A 20797-nucleotide genomic window follows, 5' to 3' on the forward strand; every position below is an offset into this window, starting at 1 on the left:
CAGGCCGCCGGGCGTGCGCTTAATTCGCAGACTGGCCTGTAATTTGGATTGCCAGCTTTGAATTAAATGCGGGTTATAATTTAATTTACAATACGTCAGCGATTTACAATGTCGAAAGTCTAGCTGAAATAATTCGCGTTCAGAATAAATCTGAAGAGTCTGCCAAAACAAAATCATCAAAGACTCTAAGGCGGTAATTTATATTGACTAGTCGAAAGTCATGACATAGAAATTTAATGGTCAATCAATTATCACGTAATCACGGCTGCTAATTACCCAGTAAGTGCGCACGCACTATTTAGACGGTGACATGTGTATTGGAAGAGATGAGATAAGATAAACAACGCCCGGGGTATTCTCTCGATTATAGACCGAGATTCAAATTCTGATACATTAATTTGAATGAGAAGCACAGCAGGATTTATTACCATGGAACTCGATATGTTAACTGACTGACGCACGGGTCTAATTTTCGATGCGTCAAAATGACGCACAGCAGAAAAAAGCTTTGCGTCAAAAACGAGTCTTCAAAAACGAGTCTTCTTTAATTTGCTCGCGTCAAAACGCAGGATTCTGCGTCTATTGAAATCTCTGAGTATACTAAATACTCTAAAAACAAAATCGCCATTTATTTGAAGACACAATTCTCTTATGGGCACTTGCCATGACTTTATTATTGAACATGTCTGTGTGCATGTGGTAAGGAAAACATTGATGCATACTAGAAATTCACTGTTTTGCTTTAGGTTGGAGACAGTATAGTACCAGAAAGGCCGTTTACCAAAAGGCGTTGGTGGGAAACCATCATCAACTGGAGATATAAAACTGGTAAAAAGATGGCCATAAAACAATGACCGTTGATTCGCGTGGAGTTCTTTTTTACATACCACATGATCTATATTTTTTATTGTTTAATCAATTCATCTTGGAATGCTCTTTAAGAAAAGTATGGTTATGGGGGTCTCTACGCGCTAAAGTTTGACTTTATTTTTTGTTGAAGTTATTGCTTTTACATTGAATTTGTTAAGGAAATCTTTTAGTATATTGTGACCTTCAACAAGTTTTAATTGAACAATACTTAAGTATGATATCCAGGCCTAGACACTAACGGTGGTCCGGGAACCCGAGGCCCCCAGATTTTAGATCTTTACCTAGGCTAATACTAAAAGATTTCGAATAGACTTCCATGTTAGAGCTGTAATATTTAGAATAATCTTTTGTTGTATAAACAAAATAGGGTTAATGTCCATTTCATTATATTTATTATGCCCCCCTTCGAAGAAGAGGGGGTATATTGTTTTGCACATGTCGGTCCGTATGTCCGTACGTCCACCAGATTGTTTTCAGATGATAACTCAAGAACGCTTATGCCTAGGATCATGAAACTTCATAGGTACATTGATCATGACTCGCAGATGACCCCTATTGATTTTCAGGTCACTAGGTCAAATGTCAAGGTCACAGTGACCCGAAATAGTAAAATGGTTTCCGGATGATAACTTAAGAACGCTTATGCCTAGAATCATGAAACTTCATAGGTTCATTTATCATGACTCGCAGATGACCCCTATTGATTCTCAGGTCACTACTCTAGGTCAATGTCAAGGTAACGGTGACCCGAAATAGTAAAATGATTTCCGGATGATAACTCAAGAACGCTTATGCCTAGGATAATGAAACTTTATAGGTACATTGATTATGACTCGCAGATGACCCCTATTGACTTTTAGGTCAAAGGTAAAGGTCACGTAACTTGACACAGTAAAATGGTTTCCAGAAGATAACTCAAGAAAGCTTACGCCTAGGATCCTGAAACTTCATAGGGACATTAATCATGACTCGCAGATGACCCCTATTGATTTTTAGGTCACTTGGTCAAAGGTCAAGATCACAGGGCCAAAAAACGTATTCACACAATGGCTGCCACTACAACTGACAGCCCATATGGGGGGCATGCATGTTTTACAAACAGCCCTTGTCTTATTTCCAATTGTTCTACTAAGTTGAATAAAAATGTATTGATATTTTCAGATTTCCACAAGAGCTTCTATGCTTTTGAAACAGAAATGTTGGCTGCCAAATGTAGTTTGAGCAGTAGACGGGACTGTAATTCTAATTATAAAACCAGCTGAATCTGAAGAAGCTTATGTGTGCAGGAAAGGGTTTATTAACATTACTGAGCGGCTTTCATTGATGCCAACATGAGGTAAATGTAAATGCAGTTTTATGATTCATCACCTTATAATAAAATTTGATAATAAAGCTGTGGAATACCATAACAGATTGAACTAGCGTACTGCTTATCATCTTTGACATAAAATAATGATTATTTTATGTTAATGCAATAATCACATTAACTACAAATAATTGACACCATGAGCACTGTGTAGTGTGTAATCAAGCTTCTTTTATTTAATGCTTAAGCAAATGCAGTTATCAGTTATATCTTGAAAAATTGTCTTAAGTAACACATTAACTCTTCTTTATGGTTCATTTATGCTGTGTAAAGATTGCCGAATGCTACATATGATGCTTCGGTGTTTGATAGCAGTGGCTTTAAGATAACGTGTTGCATTAATTCACAAAATAGATCAATTGACAGCAATATCTGAACGTTTTATTTGAACTCTTAAATATATTTTTTGCTTGTCCTCTTTTTTTGAAATTAATTGTTCCAGTGTATTTAAATGGTATTGTGCATAAATAGCTAATACATACACAAATAACGTGTTTCATAGGCTATTGACAATTTTTAAAAATGAACATACAGAATAACTTTATATTGACATCAAATAAACCTCAGTGGAAACAGCATGATTTAGTCAATTAAAATGTAGAAAATTGTTGACGATTTTTCAAGAAGGAGGGCAATCTTTTAGACTAAGTGCTATGTTAAATAAAGACTTGTGATATTTGTTTAGATGCCTGCATTGCACTGGTGGATGCCTGACTTTCCAAGCCATATGAGTGCTGTGGAACAGCAAAAATTTGCATGCGCCTGCTCAACCTGTGCTCGGAAATATTCATTCCGCTGATAGAGGTAGAAGTTTTGGACATGATGGATCCTGCGGTCACAAACAACGCACCAGTAAAGAGAGCAGCAGTCAATAAGAGGCAGCAGCTTATCGAACTGTTCAGTTGAAAATGTCGTAAAGTGATTGTTATATATAGGATCTGGCACAAGTTGCCATATCATACCATATTTTATAAAACTCGTCCAGGAATTTTGTTAATGAGCTCGCCTTTTATGAAATGCGAACAAGTGTCATATCTTTTTTATCACATTTTTTTAAATGAGCAAATTAATATTTACGCAAACATAATGATAAATCCTGAATGTTGTTTACATTTCGTGACGTCATTTGATGTTGCAACGACATTTCAGCAAAATAACAAAATGCGATTGGTAAATCAAACGAAATCTAAGCCAATGAAAACGCTTATAAAGTATAAAACACATGTGTAAGATAAAAATATTTGTTATGGTTATATTACATGGGGAACAGGGTATGGCATGTGATAAAAATATTTAAAGTGATATATTGCCGTTATATTTTATTATTTTCTCCAAATAGGAAGAGCTATACTACACGCCCAAATATCAGTTTCTGCTTCCTCATACTTTAGTTCAAGTAGACATCCAATACCGGGATATAAGTTTGCGAAAGAAAGTGTAATTAAATATTGTTCATATTTATTCAAGCTCCAGAAAAGATCATATACTGAAGGTACTTTTCCCTATCCCGTGTTAGCGTTGGAATGTTAAAGTTTGCGTACCACCTCAAATATTAGTCCCTTGACTTATTGCTTTCATATTTTCAATACTTCTTTTCCAACATGGCCCCAATCTATAAACAAGAGCAGGCAACTGTAACAAGCATTTTGTAAGTATTATGGCCCTTTTTCTGCTTAGAATATACATATTATTGATAAATTTATTTTAAAGTTTGCGTACCACCTCAAATATTTTCTATATAACTTGTCACATTGCTTTTATATTTTGCATACATCTTTAACAACATGACCCCAATCTATAAACAAAAGCAGACAAGTGAATCAAGCATTTTGTAAGAATTATGCTCCCTCTTTATGCTTAGAAAATTGAAAATTTGTTTAAGTTTTGTGTTTAGGTTCACTTTATTCCTTAAGTATTAAAGCTATTGCTTTCATACTTGCAACACTTACTAACTATCGTAAGGGGACTGTGCAGGCAAGTTATGTTACTCTGACTGGCATTTTGACAGAATTATGGCCCCTTTTATACTAAGATAATCGAACATTTGGTTACGTTTTGTGTTTTGGTTCAATTTAAGTATCACAGCTCTAATGGGTATTGGAGGTCAGTACTGAGAATCCTCAAAGTAACATTAACAAGCAGGCTTTTAAATGTATTTTTACCTAATAATAGAGAGTGTAGAGTATATAAACATGGATATTATTGTTATACTAGAAGCTTGGTTACTAAACAATTTCATATATTTGCTAAATATTATAATTCATGTACGGTACTGAAAGACATCCTTCATATGATGCTTTGTTAAATAATCAAGTCTTTAGTTACCCTTTAAACTGTTATTTATGTAAAAACTGTTACTTACCGGTGCAATTTGTTTAGTAATTTTATAAACATATTTATGATTATAATATTTACATTTTTTTATAACAGTTGCAATTACATGTGTATTCAAGTAATAAAACATTAAGAACATTCATATTTATGAAGAGGTATTTTTAATATTTAGAGACTACAATATACACATCGTGTCATATCAGTAAATACAGATTAAGATTTTTGGAAATAATTGAACGTTGAAATATTTCTTTTGTAGAGACATGAGTTCTTCATCCAAATATGTTTATGTCCAGAAGACATTCTGGTTCTGGACTTTTTAAGCATTTGTTCTGGGTTTATGTGAAGCTGTGTCTACATGCTTGACATGTCACTGCAAGTAAATAAATGTAACAGTTTAAATTGGCTTTATTAAAAAAATGTAGTAGACTAAACATACAGATATTTCATGTATCAGGCATATAATAATAATAAAATCTTAATTTATTTCAAGAAGATAGACTTGTTAAGAAAAACATTATTGAAATTACATAATATGCAATTTATATAATACATTTCTTATTTTCAACAAGGTCTTCTAACAATATACAATTTACAACAAATACATCATATTTCATATTGAGCAATAAGAGCAAAACATAAATAATCATATATGCATGCACACTTATAATGAAATATATTATACTTAAAAACAAATGACAGACATAAAACTACAATAACCATTTATGCAAGAACAGTATTCAAACATTAAACTAAGGTGATTTACATAAACTGAACATGAAGCATGTTTAGTTTATTTCATAAAGTGTGGTAGAAAGATAGCTTTTAATTTTTTGTTAAATGTAAAAAAATTGTTTGTTTGACGTATAGATCGGGGTAACGAATTCCAAATTTTTGTGCTAGAAAATTCAAACGATTGTTTGAAATAGTTTGTTTGGGGTATTCGCACAAGCTTTAAATGTGTGTTTCTTGAAAATAACACAAACCATTAATAATAAGACTTCGATGCTTCATGAGCTCGTTTTGGTTCTAAAAGTGTTTGTATCATGAAATTTGAAAAGCCGTACAAAATTAAACTGAACATGTTTAAAAAAAAACAAAGCAGCAATAATGAAATCCAATAGTACAGATATCCACAAAACCCACAATTTAATATACCAGACATACTAATTCATTGTCATAGACTAAGCATATATATAAATATACTGCTATTTTATCAGAACACACCAAACACCCAAGTTCTGTATAGTTTCTAGCATTTTGTATGTGCATTGTAATTTTGCTGGGCAACAAGCCCACACAGACTAGTGCTTAAAAAATAATTAAGTTGAAAACTGTTACATTGTGCGCACAAACTATTCAATATAGAAAACTTTACCTCTTGTTGTTTGTATTCCCAAACATTTTTATAATTTCTTGAACAGTTCTTTATGGTAAGCTTAACTACCTTGAGGAGATGCGCATGTTATTTGTGGGTTCTGGTTAGATGATTTATTTAGAGAATATGGCCCTTTGAAATTTTTAAGTTGCTAAACCATCCATCGTATTATTGTGTCCAAAGTTATGCCCCTCAAGACGTTTCCTTTTATCTAAATATATAGTGCAATATTGTTACAAAAAAACCTTGGGGAGCATCACCCGTTCCCCGACGGTTTCTTGTTTTAAATAAAAACTATTAAACTAAAGTTGTAAACAACATCGATTAAACTGAGAGGTGACCAATATGCAGGTTTTTCTAGCAACCATTAAATTTAAAGTGCGTTAAGTTGGTTTTAACTGGATTTATCTTCTAAAAGTTTAAAACATGTGATTGGTTACAAATGCATAAATTACTTATTACAAACGTGCAGTGTGACAGAACACTTATAAAAGTACAACTTTGTCTGAGCAGGTATTTGTTTGCATTATAAATGCATTAATATTTTTTGGAGGCATTTCAGCATTTTTATCTCTTGATGTATATCACATGTTAAACACATTAAATGATTTACTTGAAAAAAAAATAATAATTTGGGCACATACTAGCTAATTACCTTCGCAAATTTGTCCATGTTTCAGCTCGCATAGTATTGCCGTTTTCAAGAGCCCGTTTAGCGAACTTTCAGCTCATCGTAATGGTTTATTATTTTTTCAAACAGACAGAGCTTTCAGACCTATGCATTTTTACTCTCGTAGACGAAAAGAAAACTGACAATATTTCCCGTTAAAGTGTTATAAATCAATCTCTTTTTGAAGAACGTCGCTTACATATTTAACAAATAATATATATTTGAGTTGAGTCGGAAAGTTGAGTCGGTCTCAACTGAGATGAGTTTTGAGTTCGTTTGTGAGATTATCAGGTGAGTGGGAACTCAAATCTCATCTGCTGAGTTGAGTTTAAAACCTGAGAACGTTCGTAATACTAGGCCATTAAGTGTCATTTTATCCTGGTTTGTTGTCAGTTATTAAACTCCCTGTTTAATCATTCTGTAATTACGAATGCCTACATCTCTGGACTCGTATACCTTGGTCCGAACACTGCGATACCTTGCTTTGGAATCATTATCTGATAATATGAATGCACTCAACAATTACTTAGTCATTTGAGAGAAGATTAATTCAGACAATGATATGATATTTTATCAAAGCAGTCCAACTACCGAGTATATAGATTATATGATACATTTTACAAAATTGTCAAAACTTAATCGCTACTCATCATGAGTTGGGTAAAAGACATTTAGAATTTTAGTAAAGCATAACGAGCAACTCAATAAGTTACGAATTATTAATTGCCCATAGTGTCGGCGTTGGCGTCGAACGATAACGACTGTGAAGACGACGACGACGTCACTGACGACGATGACTCTGCTTCTGATTATGCTCCTGCTGATGATGATGATCATGATGATGATGAGCATGATGATGATGACGATGATGATGACGACGATGATGATTATGATGATGATGATAATAATGATGATGTTTGAAGTGGTGATGGTGATGATGACGAGGATGATGGTGATGAAAATGATGATGACGATGATTACGAATATTACAAGTCGTAAAAATATGTCCAGATATTTTATTACTAATTGATGTTTTTTTGTATTTCAAGCGCTATTACGTACACTATCACGTGAACCTTTAAAAAGATGCATGCAAGATGTTTAACTATTTACGCTTTACATAAATTCCACTTTAAGTTACACAAAGCGTCACAAGTGTACGGCATATTTCTTTATAAGTAAAATATAACGTATGGGTATTGCGAACTTCAGACTTGTAAACGATGATTAGAGATTTGTGTGTGTCTTCTCGGGAAGTAGTGCATGTACTTGATTTTAATATAATGCCTTAAAAAATATATTATTCTAATGTTCAATTTATTTGTAATAAAAACCAAATGATACTCTCTTATTTAAAGTACACACAAAGATAATTATGATAAATGTAGTATGAAAACGCAGTATTGTCTTTTTAAAACGATTCTACCTTTAAGGCATTTGTTCATCATATAAACGTACATGAAATGGCAGTGTCAGCCATATTTTATCTAACCATCTTTCAATAGACAACCATACTTTAAATCATAACTTTATTAGGTGGCATTGAAACTCAAGTCTTAAACTACTTGTATATCAATATTTGTTAAACCCTGATTGTGCAACGACCGATTATTGAACAAGGATTGGGCTGTAAAGAGATCTTGTTTCTTCCGAAAGATTTAAATTGGGTAAGTGTTTTTTTATTTTATTTATTATTTTGAATATTAAAAAAAATAATTTGAAAAGTAATAGTTAGAAAAAAACACCATTAAGTGTTATCAGTCATCATCAACGTTGGCTTTTAATATTTATTTATTTCGATAGAACGTTGATTCCGTTGGCTTGTTAGAGTTTGTCCTTCGGCAAACGAATATAGCGGAAGTATTTTAATTAGTGTATACATTTTCATTTAATATTCTTTCCAGTTGTCACGTAGATCGTTACGCACGCATGCACACGCACACACATAAGGAACGATAAAAGTCAAGCCGAGTAGACCCGGCGTTATTCATTTTTTATTTTTTCACTGCAAATATTTTTTTAATTACTTCAATCTACCAAAGCACACCTTAATGATCCACGTTCAGTGTTGTTATGGATTAGACAATGAGTAGGCTTTATTTAAACACGAAAAAAAACACCAGTTTACATAAGAATGTATTACATCTTAATTGCATGGCCATCGATAAGTAGACAAGAAATATAGAATGTTAAGTTTATATCGATTTCTTTACACATTTTACAGATTTGAAAGATTTTAGATTTAATAGATTTTTTATAAATGGTAAAATAAAAAGAAATTAAAAAACCTTAATCAATAATTAGGGATGCACAAGGTTAACCGATGAACCTACTGAACGATTTTTAACCGGTTTAATTTCCAGGAAAGGTTAACCTATGACTTTTTAAAACAAATTTAATGCATGTTAATGGAAAAAATAATGCATTTTTAGTACTCCAAACTCTGCTAATTAATGATCATACCTACTCCAAACAATATGCCAAGCATATGACGGGAATCAATTGCGTGTCAATTAGCAATTTAAACATCAATAAACAAGTATTTTACGAAACAATTAACTTGGCTCTAATTGATTTTCGCCCATAATTCTACAAAGAATTTCCGCAAGAACAACGAGGAAAAACGAGGTTATCAATAAAAAACATTAGCTTCCGTCAAGCTCAATCAATGTGGGGCTTGCAAACCGAATTTATATATATTTATATATTTATATATATATCATAGCACTTAAAGTAACAAAGTAACCCATTTTCATTAACTAGCTATCTCAGTGTTTCAGGTTCTATAGATCTGTAAACACATAGTTTACTGAAGTTGCATATTGTAATTGCGGATTCTACAAATAATAATAATAATACTAATACAGAAATACCGTAAACTAAATGAACAAATTAAAGCGGGTTATAAACAAACACTATTTATGAAGAACATAATCCGATTCACTGTAACTTAAAATTAAAAAAAAGGTTTTCCGCTGAATAATTTGCGTGTGGATGGACTAAGTTGTTTAATGTCACTCGAATGTAACTTACATGTAGACATATGGAGTCATTGGGAACGAGGTTAGTAATACAAATAAAAACACACACAACAGTTTCCATTAATTTAGTTGTGTTTGGATGCAGGAAGCGTGCTGTTTTTTTCTAGGTATTTAACATGTAGACCTAGGGTAGGATTATATCCAATACTAGTTGGGACACCTACTGAAAATTGACAATTTTGTTCCCCATTAAACACACGCGCAGTTTGCTTTTTTTCGCAGCCAGTATTTTAAATACGGGATTACTATAAGTAAATTTATATCAAGTGCCATCTAATATTTACTTCCGACGTCTACAAGACTGAGTATCTATTCTTCTCATTTACGTCATTTCACAGGATAGATTTTCCCACAATTTCCTAGCTATGACTAATCCAAATTTTCCTAAAAAAACTCTGGTAAATATTTTCACAAAAGTACCCCTTTACACTTTAAAGAAAATTCTTTCTCGCCTTCGACCCTTACATTTTAGTAACAAAATCTGGAACATTTTGCGTAAAAAATGGCATGAAGTAAAAACAACTTCAACACACGCCTTACTTGAACAACGCACATGCTTTAGCTTAGATAGTTTGAAAAATTAACAAGTAGACCTCTTCTCAAAATATTTTTGGAGAAAAATCAGTTACAAAGCATACTTCAACAATATACCATAAAATAGGCAACTGACTTAATGTCATAGCCATTATGAAATAACAAAAGCACTACCACATGTCTTTTATCGTTCTGGTCTTTATATATTTTTTACACAGTTACAGTTCGGTTCTTGTATGACCTTTTCTGTTGAAAACAATGTTAGCAGTAACAAAGACGCCTTTTAAAACTGTTTTATAATACAATTAGCATTCAGTATCAATCATCTTCATTTATTAAATTAACGTGATAAAATATCCACCAGCATTGTTTGAAGCAAAAGTCCCAAATGTTTAAAGGGGCAAATACGTGGTATGTCCACATAAAAATACACTTTTCAAAATAAAATTTTTGTTTCTATTTTCAAGCAGCTATGTAAAGATATTATATTAATACACGAATAATGAAAAAAACATATGCACTCCAATTTTCTCTTAATACCTCTGGCGGGATTAGAAATTACGTCTACGAAAGCCTAATTCAGTGAAATCTTTCTACATTAAAATCCGCTTATTAATAGTGCGCATTTACACAACGGTACTTAATTTCCACGTGATTCATAACGATTTTTCTTCAACAAACTATTATGCCGTGAGTGTTTTATGAATATTTATAAAAATAAAACACATTAACAAATAATGTATAGGGCAACCGTTTTATCTATTCTTTTTAAGTTTATATATATTTGTTTAAATATAATAAACTATTAAACTTCTATATGTCCCTTAAGTTACGTAAATTTAAGTTCATTATCACAACTACAATTCAAAAGGCATGTCCCAGTGTTGAACCAAATTCCTTATTTTGATTGTTCATTTAATATTAACTTTACATATCCGTTTGATAACTGTTGTGAATAAACTTCGTGTGATTGACATATCAGATACAAGAATTGTTCGATACTTAGTATAAAGCCAATTGTCATGAAATATGCAAGTAGGTGATCTAATTGTTATACAGAAAAATAACCCACTCCATTAAATTTTATTCAAATTAAATACGTTTCGGCATAATGCCTTTATCAAAACAATGGAAATTATATGTTAACTACTTAAATATTTGAGTTGAGTCGGTCTCAACTGAGATGAGTTTTGAGTTCGTTTGTGAAATACACATCATACTCAATTCTCATGTGAGTGGGAACTCAAATCTCATCTGCTGAGTTGAGTTTAAAACCTGAGAACGTTCGTGATACTAGGCCCAGATCATTGAACATACATGGGCTGTATCGGTTAAGTGTCGGCATTGAACCGAATTTTCGTCGCTGTATACTGCTTCCATTTGGACTGCGTGTTACTCGGGTGCTAATGCAACAGTAAAAAACGTTGCCATGGATGGAACGCGCTCATCGAAGGTTTTTTGTTTGCGAATGCAGAATCTAGATGCAAAATGGTTGAATGCAGTAACGGACTACATTCTTCGTATACGTAAAGACAATCCCAGAAATTGATAACTCCCGGATTACCGCCCCTGAATACTCGCGCGCGCCTCCAAAACGGCACTGAAGAAAAAAACAGGGACATATATGTTTGTTTAGGTCACTGAACAAAACAAGAAGGCAAAACGATTGTATCGAATATATTTGAAGATTAAAATAGTTTCTGTTATCGATCTGATAATCAAATTATAGTTCGTGTTTTTTTAAGATCAGTTATTACGTAATTAGTAGAAATAAGGTTCATCTGCATTCATTTAAGAGTAATAAAACTCAGCATGAACAAGAGACCTATTTGTAAAGGTTCATGTCAAGAATAAGGTCTTGATTGTCATTTAACATGTATTTAAAGGCGACACGTGATATGTTATCTTAATTACGGTATCTACACATGTGTAGACATGTGGTGTCACGGGCATACCCATAAACGCTTTTAATCCACACTTGTGACCTCGCCTCCCATTGAGCGGATTCGTTCGTTCCTTTATCGCTGATGTTTTTTTTTCAAGACCTTTATCTTACCGAAATTTATCATCCGTAATAAACGAAGCAAAATCACTTATTTTTTTCGTGTTTTTATTTTGTAATCGTAAATTTAGACTTTATTACGAAAATTAAATAAAGACACAAGTTTAGGAAATCTAGAGAACACAATTGGAACCATACAAGTTTATTTAAGGCTCCATATTTTTCATGCTGAACATGTTTATCGTGAATTTAGATGTAATTAGGAAAATTTAATAAATCAGTTTAGAAAATATTGAGAACAGCCTAAACAAGTATTTTTTTCAGACTATAAACTTTGATATAACATGTTAAACGTTATTTAAATAATAATATAAGAAAGTTATTGGCAAAAGCTGATGTGTCCTTTTCAATAAAAAAGTATGCCATGTTCTGACATCTAACACAGTTTTGCAAATGAATAACTCCGGTACTTGTTCAGTTAGAATCACAAATTTCATATCCTGCTAGTGATTTTTGTATTAGCTTGAGAGCGATTTTTAAATAAAAGAAATTGCTAAAAAGCACTTTAGTTTTAGACCCAACCAGATACATACATTTAGTTAAAAAAAAGTTTGCCCCTACCTGAAATCTTACAGAGGTTCGCTGATAAATATTTCCGGACCAATTTTAGAATCACAAACATCATTTCGGCTATAGATTTTTATATTACCTTTAAAATGACACTTACAAAGGAAATATTAATAACGAAATGGAAAATATTCAGACAAACACAAATATGTACTATTCAATTAAAAATCGGCCTCGGTCTTTAATCTTACACGGTTTCTTATTGAGCATCTCCGGAATTATAGAAGTACGGCATTTTATAAGAAATAATACAGTTTTAAACAAAGGCAGATATCTACTTTTCAATAAATGTTTCTACCTCGGTCTGAAATCTTTCAAAGTTTCGCCAAGTAATATTTTCGGCACTATTTACGCTAAGATCACAACGTTTACTTTATACTTTAGATATTTCTATAAACTTTATAATTTTCATTGAATAATTTTATTCCATACAGAAATCATACAATTTTATACAGAGGCACTACTGAAAGGTATGCTTAAAAAAGCAAACTCGGCCTTAAACATTACGTGATGTCACTGAATATTGTTGCAGAGACACATATTTTATAAATCTATCGTGTATATTTCTTATTTAACCTATATTGATTAACGATGTTTAACAAATAGACACTTGGTTTCATGTTTCAAGTTAAGTTTTGCGTTTAGGTCCACTTTTCTCAGAAAGTATCAATGCTATTGCCTTCAAACTTGGTACACTTACTTACTATCATGAGGGGACTGGGCAGGCAAAGTAAGATAACTCTGGCGGGCATTTTGACAGAATTTTGTGCCCTTTTATACTTAGAAAATTGAAAATTTTGGTTAAGTTTTGTGTTTAGGTTCATTTTATTCCTTAAGTATCAAAGCTATTGCTTTCATACTTGCAACACTTACTAACTATCATAAAGGGACTGTGCAGGCAAAGTTATGTAACTCTGACTCGCATTTTGACAGAATTATGTGCCCTTTTTATACTTAGAAAATTGAAAATTTGGTTAAGTTTTGTGTTTAGGTAGACTATTCCTAAAGTATCAAAGCTTTTGCTTTCATACTTGCAACACTTACTAACTATCATAAGGGGACTGTGCAGGCAAAGTTATGTAACTCTGACTGGCATTTACGGAATTATGGGCCCTTTATACTTAGAAAATTGAAAATTTGGTTAAGTTTTGTGTTTTGGTCCACTTTACCCCTAAAGTATCATAGATATTGCTTTGATTCTTGGAACACTCACAAACTATCATAAGGGGACAGTAAAGGACAAGTTGCATAACTCTGGTTGTCATTTTTACAGAATTATGGCCCTTTTTGACTTAGTAACTTTGAATATATGGTTAAATTTTGTGTTTAGATCCACTTTACCTCTAAAGTATCAAGGCTATTGCTTTCAAACTTAAAATACTTTCATGCTATCATGAGGGTTCTGTACCTGGCAAGTTGAATATTACCTTGACCTTTGAATGACCTTGACTGTCAATGTCAAATTAATAAATTATGCTAAAATTGCCATAACTTCTTTATTTATGATTAGATTTGATTGATACTTTGACAAAACAACTCTTACCTGACATACCACAATAGACTCCACCCAAACCATCCCCCATGCCCCCCCCGAATCCCCGCCCCGATCTTTTTTTTAAAGATCATCTAATAAATGACCACCACACCCTCACACTTTACCCCGCCCAAACCCCACCCCCCCCCCCAAAAAAAATTTTTTTTTTTTATAAACGGTTAAGATACACAAATATTTATTTTTATTATTTTATTTTTGAAATACCGTCAAAAATCCCCCCCCCCACAAAAAAAACATATATATTTTGTTAGCATTTTTTTCATTTTAAAAAGATAATGTTATAAATGACAACACCCCCTAACTATACACCCTCTCCACTCCACCCCTCCCTCATTTGTGATTGAAATTGAGATAATCTGCACCCACAAGGCGGTGCTCTTGTTATTTATGTGTGGCCACAATAAATTCCATGTTAATTTCGAGCGAATATATCTATTTATACGACACACGAACACTTAAATGGTACCATGTTAAAACCATAGTAAAAACGAGCATTTTGTATCCACACGAGCATTTTGTAACTTTTCAATAGGCTATTGTATTAAGAGCATCCCAGATGTTATCTTTTGATGTTGATTTCGAGTAATTATGTCAATAATTGGGTGTTGTCCAACGCGGTTGCTTTCGTGGTGATAATTCTCAAGACTAAACCGACGGGATATGTATTGCGTAACTAGATTGTCATTTGTTTATTCTGAAGTATTTAAAGCGATGTCTTATATGTAAAGACATTAAAGCAGTGATTTTACAGAAATGTTGCGGATTTTGTATAGATATAATGCAAAGATTTTTTTTACACTCTATTTTGTACATATGTTCAATTATATCTTTAAAACACATTTATCCAAAGTCGTGGACAAAAGGCACGATCGTTCCGATCTATAACAAGGGTGAAAAGAGTAATCCCTCTCACTTAAGAGTCATTAAATTGTTATATATACTGTCCAAAAATGGTTTCATTAATCCTACGTAATCGCATTAACAAGTGTTGTGAAAGTGAACATATATTTAATGTAGTAGCTCACTATAGGTTAAGATGTAATATAAGCACTGCATTCGTATATTACAGAGTAAACTATGTTCTGTTGGGCGTACGTTGCAATTGGCTAAATATGTTAAATTCAATCTATCAAACTGTCAATCCTGTGTTTAAAGGGCCTTTTCACATTAAAAAAAATATAGACAGAAAAAAAGTAAACATCAACTGGGCTCGAACCACTGACCCCTTTAGTAAACGTCTATGGCTTAGACCACTCGGCTGTCTGTGCTCATAAAATTAGTGATTAATTTCATACTTCATATAAGAGCATGGTAAATGTTCAGTATAACTGTTTCCTCACAAATATCATCACTAAAACGAAAATTTGCGAATCTGAAACATTTTTTTTATTTTGTAAATTTACCAAAACGTGAAAAAGTTAAAAGATATTGATATCAATTCCTTCTCACAAGTCTTTGATATCTCGTTATGAGTGAAGCAAGGGCAACCCCGTTTATCCCCTCATTTTTATTCTGTTTATAAATGATATAAATGATATTAGCGCTATTTACAACAGATACTTCTATCTTACAAGCAGAGTAGAATTGTATATAGACTTCCTTTCGAAATCTCGGACAAAAATAACATATACATGTTAAAAGGTTGTATATTTCAAGAAAGGAAAACTATGACACTAGATATTTATGTTGATTGAACAATGAAAACATTGGAATTGTTGACATTAACTTAGATTGGTATTAAATTCAATAACAGGGTTTTCTTCAATGACGCTGTCAAAACCCTGCATGAGCTTAAAGGCTTATAATTTACAAAATAGAGTGAAACTCGGTGAAAAAAGTTACCTTTTGAGACTAACGTTGTACCTATAATAACATTTGGTTGTGAAGTTAGGGGATCTATAAAAAACGAAGTTTTAAAATACGTTTCAAATTCTGCAAATATATATTAGATTTCCACTAACACGCATATAATGCAGCCGTCTTAGGCGAACTAGTACATTTTCCATAGTTTGTTATCTTTAAACAGAGGACTCTTAAATTCTCCTGCAAAATGATTTTCTCACCAAACTAACAAGTACTATCTTCGTACGATAAGAATATCACAGATAATACGTTTGCCAACACTAGTGGAAAACTATGCCGGACCAAAGCTATTAAATACCTTATTGACATTTTAGCCTTTAATTATATATTGCATGAAAACGTTAAAAAAACCAGACCATTATACAAAACTCAAACAGCGACTTCGAGATCAATACGCTCAGTCATGTTCTGATATGATAAATTCGTAAAGTAGATTAGATTATTATGTGAAAAAACCAAAAGGATTATGCATTTGAAAAATATACTTCATGTGTCGATAATGATTGCCATATAAAACAATTGACAGAATTTAGACTAAGAGCTCGAGCATTCAGAATTGAAACTGATAGATGCAATAAAATTGCTAAATAAAACATGAAATGCAAAATGTGTAGCAGTAACATGTTTGAAGAAGAATATCATTATTATTTACATGTACGCATTCTCGAGATTTTACAATTAAGTTAACCAATCGGTGTACTCTGCCATTAAGTTTATCTCTTACACTATACAATTAAGTAATATTTCTTAATTCATTTAGAAAACACTGTTAAAACTAAATGACTACCTTGCTAGTAAGCCACTTTTTACCTACTGGATAACACTAACGATGAGAACCAATTACATGTACTTATTTACGTATTAATTTAATCATCTTTTTATGGGGAATGCTTTTTGTTTAGTATTTCATATGTGTGTTCATCTTTATAGTAGTTAAGTATACACGTATTAGCTGATTCTGCCAATAAACTGAAACTGTTTTTCATAGCGTTTGTTTATTAAAATTGAAAAAAACAAAGTATTTTATCATCATACGAAGTGGACATTTATTGGATGATTAAACAACAGTCTTTGTTACGTATTCACAAAATTTATTTCAATATTATATAGCTCCAACCCTTGAATCATCTTGACTATGGGAACACGCCATAACGTGGAGTTGTTATTAAATGATATGTGCAATAAACAATGAAATAAGTATTCATACAGAACACTTTGTAATTTTATTTTCATTTCAGATTTCCATTCAGACAACTGGGATGAATGTCGTGCATATTGATTGCTAGTGTTAAATCTTGTATGCGATACAACCATCTAATTATATATTTACTAGTCCAATAAAACAATAAACGTAGCACTAAGAGGATTTAAAATGTTGCCATCTAGAAAGTTGAAGAGACTGGCGAATATACTCGGGACGGTGGTATTGTTAATTTGGACAGTGTCATTAACGTTGAACCACTGGAGTAAAAAAGATGATACGGATAAGAATCTTGTGAAAGAAATGGAAATCAAAGATAGACATCTAGCAAAAACACAGGAGAATTTAAATAGATTAAAACAATCTAATGATGAGGAGCGACAAATACAAAGAGATATTGCGGGAAGGGCTAAATTTGGTAATGATAAGTTGGAAGCTCCCCCGAAGCGAATTATTGAACATAATAAAGATAGTGCAAAAGTAAAAAATGTCAATATTCAGCGGAACAATGACATGAAAGACACCTTACTAGACAGGAGAGAAAACGTAAACATTACGCGGAATATAGATGCTGATGAGCATGATCACCCTGGTGGAAAGAAGGAAGACAAAGAAGAAGACGTCGCGCCGATCGTAGCTCCCGTGCCAAGGCGTGTAGGAGCAGAGCAAAATGATGGTCCAGGTGAATATTCATGTAAAATACTCTAAGATACGAACCCTTCGATAATTAAGAAAGAATGTATGCGCCATTCAATATCGGCACATCTCGCATGTAACACAATTTTGAGTGACACGGGACTCGAAAGCGTTATTATTAAATTAAGCAATTTAAATCTCTGTTCATAAATCAGTGTTGTTTTGTTGCCAAATTCTGTTGTTGTTTTTTGTATTGATTGTTGACAGGTGAAGGAGGGAAACCTGTGTATATAGATAAAGAAAAATTGACCAAGGAGCAGAGAGCCGACTTTGACAAAGGCTATCAGGACAATGCTTTCAATCGCTATGCCAGCGACATGATATCACTGCATCGGTCACTTCCAGATCTTAGGGAAACTGAGTAGGTTAAGTGTCCTTTATGTGTCCTATACGTCAGGTACATCAATGACATTCTTACTAAGTCATTAATGAAGAAGTAGTAGTGGTAGTGATGTAGAAAGTAGACATGCATTTACACAATTCGTATGCATAAGTAAAATGTTCTCTTATTTTGTATGTACCGGGTATTTGTATACTATATGCATTGTATGTCATGTTTAGAAGACCAAGTGCAAACCAGTGAAGTAAATCAGTTAATTGGTGGTTGTTTATTTATCTTGAGTATTTGATGTTTGTTTTAATTTTTTTTAAATTTCTTCCTCGAAATTAGATGCAAGAAAATACAATATGGCAACCATCTTCCAAGCGCATGCGTGATAATCATATTTCACAACGAGGCTTGGAGCGCGTTGCTAAGGACAATCCACAGTGTGCTCGACAGATCGGATCCCACACAACTGAAAGAAATTATTGCGGTGGACGACTTTTCTGATTTTGGTGTGTTAAATACCGTACAGCTGTAACATCGGTAGGCCGAGTGGGTGATGGCGCTAATGCTAGATTTCTCTTATCCTGTTGAATCCCCTTCCCCACTGGTCATCGGTATATGTTCCATTCTTGCCACCTATTTTCACATGAATCTATCTAATTGTTAACAACATTTCTTCCTTAATTTCACAGTTTCTACCGTAGTTATAAGTATATCAGAATTATATTTTTGTTTATAACCACGGCGGAATTCCACGCACAATAAAAAAAACAATAAAGTAATAGTTACATCATGAGGAGATCATTACAGTTTTTTTCATATTTTGTAAAAATAATAATATATTAGTACCTTGTATGTTTTTATTTGAATAAAAACAGAAAACATATTATTACTGTGATTTTGGGTAAACGTATTAACAAATACAATTTTGTTTAAAGGTGCTATTCGATGTTATTACTTAGGTTTTTGTAACTTCTGTATATGTGTGTTTGTACACAGTTTCATTGTTTTTTTCCATGTGCATCTGTCCCTCATGCACGTTTGTTTAATTCGACGTTATGTGAACCATTTGATTTAGAGTACTAAAGCATAGACATGCTCAATTAATTTTTTACATTTCGTTTAATAAAAAAATTGCAATAACCATGTGATATCATATTTAGCAAGATCAACTTTACATTCTGATACAAAATACCAAATGCATTTTAATTGATATACATGTCTTTAGCTTGTAAAATGACCATGAGCGTGTCTTTTAAGATCACTTAAAACAGCCACTTCAAGAATACATCGACAAACAGGACAAAGTGTCCCTTCTGCGCGCGCACGAGAGGATCGGGCTTATCAGGGCCAGGTTGATGGGTTTTGAGAAATGCACTGCCGATGTTGCAATATTCTTGGACTCGCATTGCGAGGCCACCGAAGGTTTGTAGATCTGAGATTTCTATATATATATTTGTCCAAGCGCATGTGGGATAAGCATATTTCACAACGAGCGTGTGGCCTACATTTATTAAAACGTAGATGATCAACCAAATGTAGATCGGATATTCCTTACGATGGCAAGATTGATCCTTTCATTATTTAATTTTCATTAAGATAATCAATTGAATAAATATAAAGTCAATTATGACATGTAATTCATAATAAAGTTTGCATATATGTTATAAGATTAAAGCATACTCTTTTCGAACGTTACTCATCTCTGTAGCAAAATGTTACTTTTGTCATCCGGTGTATTTAAATTTATTGTCAGTCTTATTTTGAAATGTTCATTGATTTCAAAACGCATGTTTATCAATCAAAAAATAAAATCCCCACTTTAAAAACACTAGAACGAAATGTTACATCCAAGAATCTGTCAACGAATAAACCAAAATATATTTGTCTCAGAGAAAGCAAAGACCGAGCTGTCGCGGCAACTATGGTTTGTTTAGGATAATCTTTGTCATCCTTTGCATTTTAGTTTATTGTCTTTCTTATTTTGAAATGTACACGGTGTACAAAACGCATTTGTATTACTTAAAATACAATATTCTCACTTTATAAACACTTAAGCTTTAAGCTACATATGTCGATGCATAAACAACATTTATTTATCTAAGCGAAAGCGAACAGTTAGCTCACGTGGAAACAATTGCAGGCTGGCTTCCGCCTCTGTTGTCAAGGATACACGAAAACGAGACGAACGTGCTGGTACCCGTCATTGACGGCATAGATCTAGAAACATTTCGGTACAAGGGGAAAGTAAACACCGACATCAAATCAGTTCATGTCGGGGGATTCAACTGGGGTTTGCTGTTCAAATGGCATCTGATACCTCACGAGGAAC

The 20797-nt window shown here is 32.9% G+C and overlaps 2 protein-coding genes across 2 annotated transcripts in view; both read left to right on the forward strand.

Annotated features, from left to right (window-relative positions):
• LOC127854470 (polypeptide N-acetylgalactosaminyltransferase 5-like) overlaps window positions 1-20797 on the forward strand; it is a 168394-nt gene that overhangs the window by 13477 nt on the left and 134120 nt on the right. The window lies entirely within an intron of this gene.
• The window catches only part of LOC127854466 (polypeptide N-acetylgalactosaminyltransferase 5-like), a 77166-nt gene continuing 74737 nt past the window's right edge, over window positions 18369-20797 (forward strand). Inside the window, exon 1 of the mRNA XM_052389518.1 lies at window positions 18369-18498. Coding sequence (XP_052245478.1) covers window positions 18455-18498 — 44 coding nt within the window. The 5' untranslated portion in view covers window positions 18369-18454. The remainder of the gene's footprint in view (window positions 18499-20797) is intronic.

The sequence above is a fragment of the Dreissena polymorpha genome, chromosome 13 (genome assembly GCF_020536995.1).
Source record: "Dreissena polymorpha isolate Duluth1 chromosome 13, UMN_Dpol_1.0, whole genome shotgun sequence".
Classification (NCBI taxonomy): Eukaryota; Metazoa; Mollusca; class Bivalvia; order Myida; family Dreissenidae; genus Dreissena; species Dreissena polymorpha.